We start from the raw sequence: 8,848 nt of genomic DNA, 5'->3' as shown, positions 1-8,848 counted from the left end.
GCTCAAATCTCAACTCTGTGAACATACTAGCTCTGCTATCTTGGGCAAGTTATTTCTGAAAAAATGAATTTGCCTGCCATCTGTAAAATGGGTATTCCCAATTCCAAAAGGGTAGCGTGACATTGCATCTGCCACAAAATGGACATTTGGTGTTAGTGTTGCCATCCTACCCCTCCCTCCCCAATTAGAAAAACATTTTACCCACCAGAACCCTAAGAGGAAATCAGCTGCTCCTCCAGATAAGACCTGAGGCATAAAACTGGTAGAGGATCTTGGGGCCGTCAAAGAAGAACCATGCGGTTCATCCTGCCTTTGGGTTTGATCGCTACCACCCTAGCAATTGCTCCTGTCCGCTTTGACAGGTAAAGCTAACTGCCCTGCATTCCAGTCTCTATACAGGAAGAGGATAAAGGAATGTTTCTTTACAATTCACATGTTTCATCATTTTACATTCTTAAAGGGAGAAGGTGCTCCGTGTGAAGACCCAGGATGAAAAACAAGCAAATATCATAAAGGACTTGGCCAAAACCAACCAGGTAAAGCATTTAGAGGGTTGTTTTATCTTTTGTTCCTGTTTTCTAAAAGCTGCCTCTTTTGTATTTTAGTTTTAATGCATGCAGAGCTCCCAAAGACAAAGAAGGGGAAAGTGGCAGAAGGTACTTGGATAATTCAGCCAGTCACTACTATAGTGCTTCCCTTGTTTTTGTTTATTTTTTCCCCAAATTGCCACTCCTGTTTTCCCTCCCAAAAGCTTTGCAAACAGCTTTCTCTAGGTGAAACTGTAAGGAGGCAAGCATTCTTGACATCTTTCTGGGGGCCTCTTTCCCCCTCCCTGCTAGTCCCTTGCTCCATTCTCCTCTCTCCCACTCAGATATCCACCAGTGGCATAGTTTCTCTTAAAATTATGATAACATCAAGGTATTAGTTAACTGGTAACATCAAAGTAATGGTTTATTATACCCAGATGTAACCATTCCCAAAAGTAAACCCATTTCAAAAAAGAAACTCTTTTTTCTTTTTTTTTAAAGATTTTATTTATTTATTTGACAGAGAGAGAGATCACAAGTAGGCAGAGAGGCAGGTAGAGAGACAGGAGGAAGTAGGCTCCCTGCTGAGCAGAGAGCCCCATGCAGGGGCTCAATCCCAGGACCCTGAGATCATGACCTGAGCTGAAGGCAGAGGCTTAACCCGCTGAGCCACCCAGGCGCCCCCAAAAAGAAACTCTTAAAGTTTGATCATTCTTTTAAAATCCAGTGAGCTAACATAATCATTTTATCATTTATTCAGAGGCTCCCATATATAAGGTACACAGCGTCAGTCAGCTTCTATATATCATTTCAAACTCTCCAACAGATTTTGGGTCAGTGGCATAATTAAACCCACTTAAAACAAAAGAACTAAAATTCAAAGACAGTAAATTAAATGACCAAGATGACACGGCAGACTTATATCCAGAACTGAATCTGAGATTTATTCTAGTCACAGCCCCCTCATCACCACATCAAACTAATCGAAAGTTCTGCTCTTCAAATTTCCCAAATGTTTTTCAAATCCATACTTTTCTTTTCATTCCCTCCTTGCCACTGCCAAATTTATGTCTGCCCCACCTTTTAACCGGACTATTTCTTTCTTTTTTTTTTAATATTTTATTAATTTGACAGAGAGAAATCACAACTAGGCAGAGAGACAGACAGAGAGAGAGGAGGAAGCAGGCTCCCTGCAGAGCAGAGAGCCCGATGTGGGTCTCGATCCCAGGACCCTGGGATCATGACCTGAGCCGAAGGCAGAGGCTTTAACCCACTGAGCCACCCAGGCGCCCCTTAACCGGACTATTTCAATAGCCCCTTATCCAGGGTTCAGGTTCTAGTACTGCCTCCTACAAAGCCACGTCTGCACTACAACCTGACTGCTCTAAAGCTTGATCATTGTATTCCTCCATTTGAAGATTTTTAGTGAGAGGCAGCCTGGTATGGAAAGAGCACGGTCTTCAAAATTTCAAGTACTAGCTCTACACAAGTTCTGTGGCCTTAGGCAAGTTGCTTAATTAACTTCTCTCTGTTTCCACCTCTGTAAAGTAAGGATAATAATCATACCTACTTCTTAAGGTTGTTATAAAGACTAAGTAAGCTAATAATTGGTGACGCTAAGAAGGATGCCTGGTCATAATAAGCACTATAGAAGCACTTTCTATTGGTATTAGTGTGACATTTGAAATCCTTCATGATCTGCCAAACTGCCCATCTCTACAGTCTCCCACTCCTCCACCCTCTTTCTCACTGTTCAAGCTCCATGAGCACCAAAACGCCTTTCAATCATACTACATCTCTCATGCATCCAATTTATGCTGTAGGCTTCTCATCAAAATAAACTAATAAATACTTGTTGGTTCATAGCAGCCTCATATTAGGGTATAACAGACTGACCTAGAGGTAGAGTGGGATTCAACTACAAAATACTCAGGTGGACTTAGACATGTCTACAAGCTTGGAATGGTGGGTAGGAATTGAGCATTTCCTTCACATTTCCCAAGTTGGGGAAAACTATACTTCATTTGATTTCATGATGGAGTAGGATTTTGAAGAGCAACAAGAATTAGAATCTTCGAAAAGTTATTTTAACCTGAATGCTATCCTTTTGGACCAATTCACCAAATTTCTGAAATTCTCAGCTAGAGGAAGAAAAAGAAAAGGGAATCAGCAGCTGTTAAATGTCTGCAGGTCCCAGAGTTCACATTCATTTCACAATCTTTACAACACTCCAAATGGGGTCCTCTTAACCTTATTCCTTTACAGAAAAGGACTGAAACTCAAGGAGTTTTAGTATTGCCCAAGGACATATGGCTAGAAAAATAACAGAGCTGGAGATTATTATGCCTTCTGTTGGACACAAACCTTGCAGGAATTCCAGAGTTTACAGGGGCAACTGGTTTTGAGGCCTGACTCAGAGGCAGGGTTGAGGGAGCCATATTTTAATCTATATTCCCAATTAGAGACAGATTCTATGGTTAAATAAACTGTGAAACAACCCCACTCAACCCCAAGGTGGTAGAAGCAAACAGATTAAGCAAAAACTACTTTTTTTTTGCATTTATAGATACTATCTATATCCTGAAAAAGTAATCAGTGCAAATGATCAGTACAATCTCTCCCACTCCCTGATATTCAAGAGTATATTTGCACACTCTCTTAAGCTTACTAAGAGAAGGGCCCATACCTTAGCCCAGATTCCTTTTGTAGTGTATGACATATGCATTACTTAAAAAATAAGTGTTGGGTGAACAAATTACTGTGACTAACATTAAACTCTTCTCTACAGCTTGACTTCTGGTATCCAGATGCTATCCACCACGTAGCTGCTAACATGACAATAGACTTCCGAGTTAGTGAAAAGGAATCTCACTCCATCCAGTCTGCCTTGGATCAAAATAAAATGCACTATGAGTAAGTCCTATGAAATATTCAAATGTGTTAGACACTAAAAGTTTGGAGTATCTTGAAATTGAGAAGGAAGTACTATTTTTTTAATTGGGCCAAAAAATGAAAGCTCTATGAGATAAAAATTTACAGTTACTTCTGAACAGACTATTGAGGCCTGCTTACAGAGGTGATGAGATCAAACATGGCCACTCAACTTCTATCTTTTTTTGCTTTGATCTGCAAGAAGGGCAATTATCTATGTCTGCCCTCTCCAAAATTTAGCTCCTAGTAAGGACATTGTGCATCTGTGCAGGCATGAATGGTTTAGTCACACTCACTGCCTCTGAAAGGTAATCAACACAGAGCTCAAGTACTACTGGTGACCACCAGCACCAATTCTTGAGAATTTTAATTCTCCTGCTACATAAAAAGAGACCCAAATAACTGAGTCAGAGATATGGGAATATAAGATATATAATAAATAATTCTTTATGAAAGAAATTCTTCCTCAGAGTCATTGTGCTCCCATAGAGAAATAAGGGAAAATTAGAACTCATTGACCACCAACCATTGGCCATGCACAGTCTGGGCCCTGGGGCACTGAACAAGGGAGACCAGTGATGAATATCACAAATTCACACATACATAGAAAACAAAATGTGTTTGATGGGCTGAGGGGTCCTGTTTTAACTCCACCAGCCCTTTTCATCCCAGCAATTCCTTCACTGAGACCCTCACCATTCAAATCACTAAGCACTACCTCTTTCTTTTTGACTTGCTATTTCATGCCTCTGCTACCCAACATAGAGCTGTAACTAAAGAAGCCTTCTTATTCTGGCTGAAACATATCATGCTATTTGGCAGAGCAGGATTTACTGCTGCTTAGCACAACTTGCTTGTGTTCTTATTGCCACAATATCCTTAATAAATATAAACTCTATTGAAATTAAGGAAAGACAAATATAAGACAAGTAAAAAATTCTTCTTCATGGCTTAATGGCTTAAAAAGCAGGCTTTATTTGTGCTTTTTGTTAATGACTGTCTTTGTTTTTCCTGTTGTTTCAAGAGGATAGTGAAACAAATGTAGAAATTTATAATTGAGGGGCACATATTCAGAATTAATTTCTATCATCATTTAACCCTTTCTAATTAATATATCAATATGTGCTTTTCTATGTTCTTATAAGTTGTACCATTAAAATTAGAATTAAAAGACACTTTATAAATGTACCTCCAAGATCTCAGAAACTAGTAGTATATTAGAGATTCTCTACTTACACTAAGGTTCAGATGGTCTTCATTCTTTCATCTAAAAGAAATTATTCCTCCCCCTGTATATTCTCCGGTACCTGAGTCTCTTGATTTACTTCACAGCCAGTCTTCTTAAATGTGTGCCTCAATTATTATACACTTTATTTTACTTCATTAGCATAGACCTGACCCAAATTCCTGTGATCAACTAATTCTTAAAAGGTATCCAGCCCAAGCTAAAATAAATTTTAATTAATTTATTTATTTATTAATTTTAGCAGGTCACTTTTGTTTAATTTGATTTGAAGTGCAACAGAAAAATAAAGTATTAAGTTTTCCTTAATACCCTAGTAATGTAGACAAAAAGCTAGTTGCTTGGCATGAGTTTGGACAATAGAACAGATCGCTGTGACAGAAGATATCTAGGCAGGTGGCACTTCTCTCTCCTCTTTGGACCTCTAGGTCTCTCTTAGGCTGAAAAAATTCTGACTCAAGCAGAGGTCTAAATCCAGATCCTCACAAATACAGTGTGTTTTTCACTTTGCCTTATGCCAAAATACTTCCTTGCTACCTACATCAAGAACCAAAGTGTTAAGCTACCAATAAAAATTCGTTTTATCTAATTAGGACATGATTTCTAGAAATTGGTCCAAATTAGCCACAGTTGTGGGAAAGCCATATAATTAGATAGTTACCTTCCTCAGAAATATAAATATGTAAAGTGATCTGTGCAGACAAGGACTATTTAAATCTTCTCTCCAAGTACTAATTATATAGATAATTTTATTTGCATATTAATTATATGTGTTACTTGGTGTCAGTTAGTAACAGAAAAGTGTTCTAAGAACAGAAACATCTGGTGGACCCAGGCACCAGTCTGAAAAAAACCACATTAAGAAGCTGGTTTGACACAACAATTTACTTAGATATCCTTCATTAGACAGCGCATATAAACCATTATTTAAAGTATCTGTGTGTGACTTTTTTTAATTTTTAGAAAATTAAATTACCAAGACAGATCTTATTTTTTTAATTAATTAATTTATTTTTTCAGGATAACAATATTCATTGTTTTTGCACAACACCCAGTGCTCCATGCAATACGTGCCCTCCCTATTATCCACCACCTGGTTCCCCCAACCTCCCACCCCCGCCCCTTCAAAACCTTCAGGTTGTTTTTCAGAGTCCATAGTCTCTTATGGTTTGCCTCCCCTTCCAATTTCCCTCAACTTCCTTCTCCTCTCCATCTCCCAATGTCCTCCATAAGACAGATCTTATTTTATTTGTTTTATTTATTTATTTGACAGAGAGAGGTCAAAAGTAGGCAGAGAGGCAGGCAGAGAGAGAGAAAGAGGAAGCAGGCTCCCCACTGAACAGGGAGCCTGATGCAGGGCTCAATCCCAGGATCCTGAGATCATGACCTGAGCTGAAGGCAGGGGCTTAAACCACTGAGCCACCCAGGTGCCCCAGATTTAATTTTAAAGTAGCATGTTTGAGGGGCGTCTGGGTGTCTCAGTCATTGGGCGTCTGCCTTTGGCTCAGGTCATGATCCTAGGGTCTTGGGATCGAGCCCCACATTGGACTCCCTGCTCAGGCCTAAAGCCTGCTTCTCCCTCTCGCACTCCCCCTGCTGGTGTTCCCTCTCTTGCTGTGTCTTTCCGCCAAATAAATACAATCTTTAAAAATATATATATATAGCATGTTTGCTCCATTTTTATTTACACTTTTACAAAATCATAAAAGACCAAGTCTAAAAAACAAATAATACCTACATACCAACAAACCTGAACAGACTTGTAAATAAACTTCTAAAAAAAGCACACCTAAGGGGCACCTGGGTGGCTCAGTTGGTTAACTGACTGCCTTCGACTCAGGTCATGATCCTGGGGTCCTGGCACTGAGTCCCACATCGGGCTCCCCCTGCTCTCTAAGAAGTCTGCTTCTTCCTCTCCCTGCCATTTCCCTGCTTGTGCTCTGTCAAATAAACAAATAAAGTCAAGAAAGAAAGGAAGGAATGAAGGAAGGAAGGAAGGAAGGAGAAAGAAAAGTAGAACTACTAGACTGATTCTATAGGAGCAGACACCATATTTAGATTCAGTAATTAGAAACCCTAGTGCTTTTCTTTTCTTTGATCAAAAGTTAAAATTAGAAAATAAGGAATTATTAATGAAAGGTAATTCAGAAAACAACTACTAATATAAATGGTACAACAAAATAAAGCAAAGCAAATGATACAATTAAGTGAAATCTTGGGATGCCTGGGCGTCTCAGTGGGTTAAAGCCTCTGCCTTTGGCTCAAATCATGATCCCAGGGTCCTGGGATCAAGCCCTGCATCGGGCTCTCTGCTCAGCAGGGAGCCTGTTTCCCCAGGTCTCTCTCTGTCTGCCTCTCTGCCTACTTGTGATCTCTATCAAATAAAATAAAATCCCTTTTAAAAAATTAAGTGAAATCTTAGTAAGATGCATAAGATTATATGGGAAATGCAAAAGAAATCTATACCAAACTGACCAATCTATATCAAACTGACTTATTGACACTTCATATTAATATCCAATTACCTAATAAAGATCAGACACAATTTAATACTCCAAATGTATACACAGTCCTATCAGATAAATATTTCAAATAAATCATCCTAATGTCTTGTCCCATTCTTCCTTTTGCTCTACATTTTTATATATTACTTGCCCAAGAGTGAAACATGTATGTTGATAACCTGCTACAAACAGCAAAGAGATGTTGGTCATGGTGGAAAGCAGTAAAGTGTGGTAAATAAGAATGTGGATTCTCAGTGAGGCTGCCTGGGTCCAGTCCCATCTAAACTACATGTTAGTTATTTAAACATTGATAATTTACTTAACTTCTCTTTACCCCATTTTCTTCATATCTAAAATAGAGGTTTCATGAAGATTAGCTGGGACAATAAAATCGCCCTTTGCCTGGTTCCTCTACTTCTACTAATGCAAGTGAGGGAAAGATCACTTATACATGTATTTATGTGAGTGCACACACACACATGCACACATACACACTCTACAACAGAGGATAACTAGGGGCTATCACTAGATGCTCCCTTTCCCTCCTGGTGAGTAAAGTAGTCCCTTAAAGTTTATTATCCGATATATCCAATTATTTGAGGTGTGCCTCAAATGTTGGGAAATCCATGTCAGTTAATGCCAAGTTGGATTCATGGTACCCAGTTAGGGAGTAATTTCGGACAAATGGGATCTTGTGGAAACCTGAACTCACACTTTCTGAGTAGCCCCTATCCTGCCGGAATGTGGGCATAGAAGACGGGAAGAGAAGACCTCTAGATTATAAGACACCATAAAAATGACTTTGCATCCCTGGAACATGCTCCCCCATCTCAAACACACACAAAGCCTATGGCTGTCACATACATTGGCCTACCATTCCCCATTTCTTTGTTACTCTTTAAAAAGCAACAGATGGAGGGAGCCCTGAAATTGTCAAAAAAAGAACTCATCTTCCCTCTTCTCTGAACTTCTTACCTACTTCCTGAGCTTGTGACACAGTCTTCAAGGAAAGCTGGTCAACAGGAAGAACTTTGTACAATACTCAGTAGTCTAAGAAGACTACAGGTCTGAGGGAAATTCCCAGAGATTTCACTCCTTGTCATTGGGAGCATCGTTGTATAATGGCTCACAGCTGGAATACTGAAATCAGACACCTCTAAGTTCAATCCCAACATCTGCATTTTAACAGTTGTGCCAACTTTGGAAACCTCTACCTAACCTTTGGGGGTGATAATTGTACCCAATTAATAGTGACGATGTGAAAATCAAATAATAAAATCATCACATCATAGTGATGATGTGAAGATCAAATCAAATAATAGAGATGATATGAAGATCAAATAATAAATACCAGGCTACGCTGAATGCCTGGCAATAAGAAAGGTTCAACAAGCATTAGTCATTTATATCATTAAATCCTCAATGATAATTATCTATCCTTTCATCTACATTTAGGAATTTCTTTAACAAATTAAGCAAATCTTGGAGAGCTAAAATAATATTTGGGAAAAAGTAATTTGGTTTCATCTGCTTAAGCCTAACTTCTGGTTAGTGGAGGGGCTCATGAAAATAACATCTGGCCTTAGTTCTTAATTTCCAGCCTTAGGCTTAATTTCTAGTCCCTATCAGCAACAATCTGGCAC

General features: G+C 39.0%; 1 protein-coding gene across 3 annotated transcripts in view; it reads left to right on the top strand.

Annotated features, from left to right (window-relative positions):
• The first annotated feature begins 289 nt into the window (after window positions 1-289).
• CPA3 (carboxypeptidase A3) overlaps window positions 290-8,848 on the top strand; it is a 35,239-nt gene continuing 26,680 nt past the window's right edge. For all 3 annotated transcript variants that reach the window (XM_046001505.1, XM_046001504.1, XM_046001506.1), the window contains exons 1-3: window positions 290-362; window positions 461-536; window positions 3,316-3,440. In XM_046001505.1, the coding sequence (XP_045857461.1) occupies window positions 295-362; window positions 461-536; window positions 3,316-3,440 (269 nt within the window). In that variant the 5' untranslated portion in view covers window positions 290-294. The remainder of the gene's footprint in view (window positions 363-460; window positions 537-3,315; window positions 3,441-8,848) is intronic.

This window comes from Meles meles, chromosome 4, assembly GCF_922984935.1.
Source record: "Meles meles chromosome 4, mMelMel3.1 paternal haplotype, whole genome shotgun sequence".
In the NCBI taxonomy this organism is placed as follows: domain Eukaryota; kingdom Metazoa; phylum Chordata; class Mammalia; order Carnivora; family Mustelidae; genus Meles; species Meles meles.
This window is presented reverse-complemented; position numbering and strand designations above follow the sequence as displayed.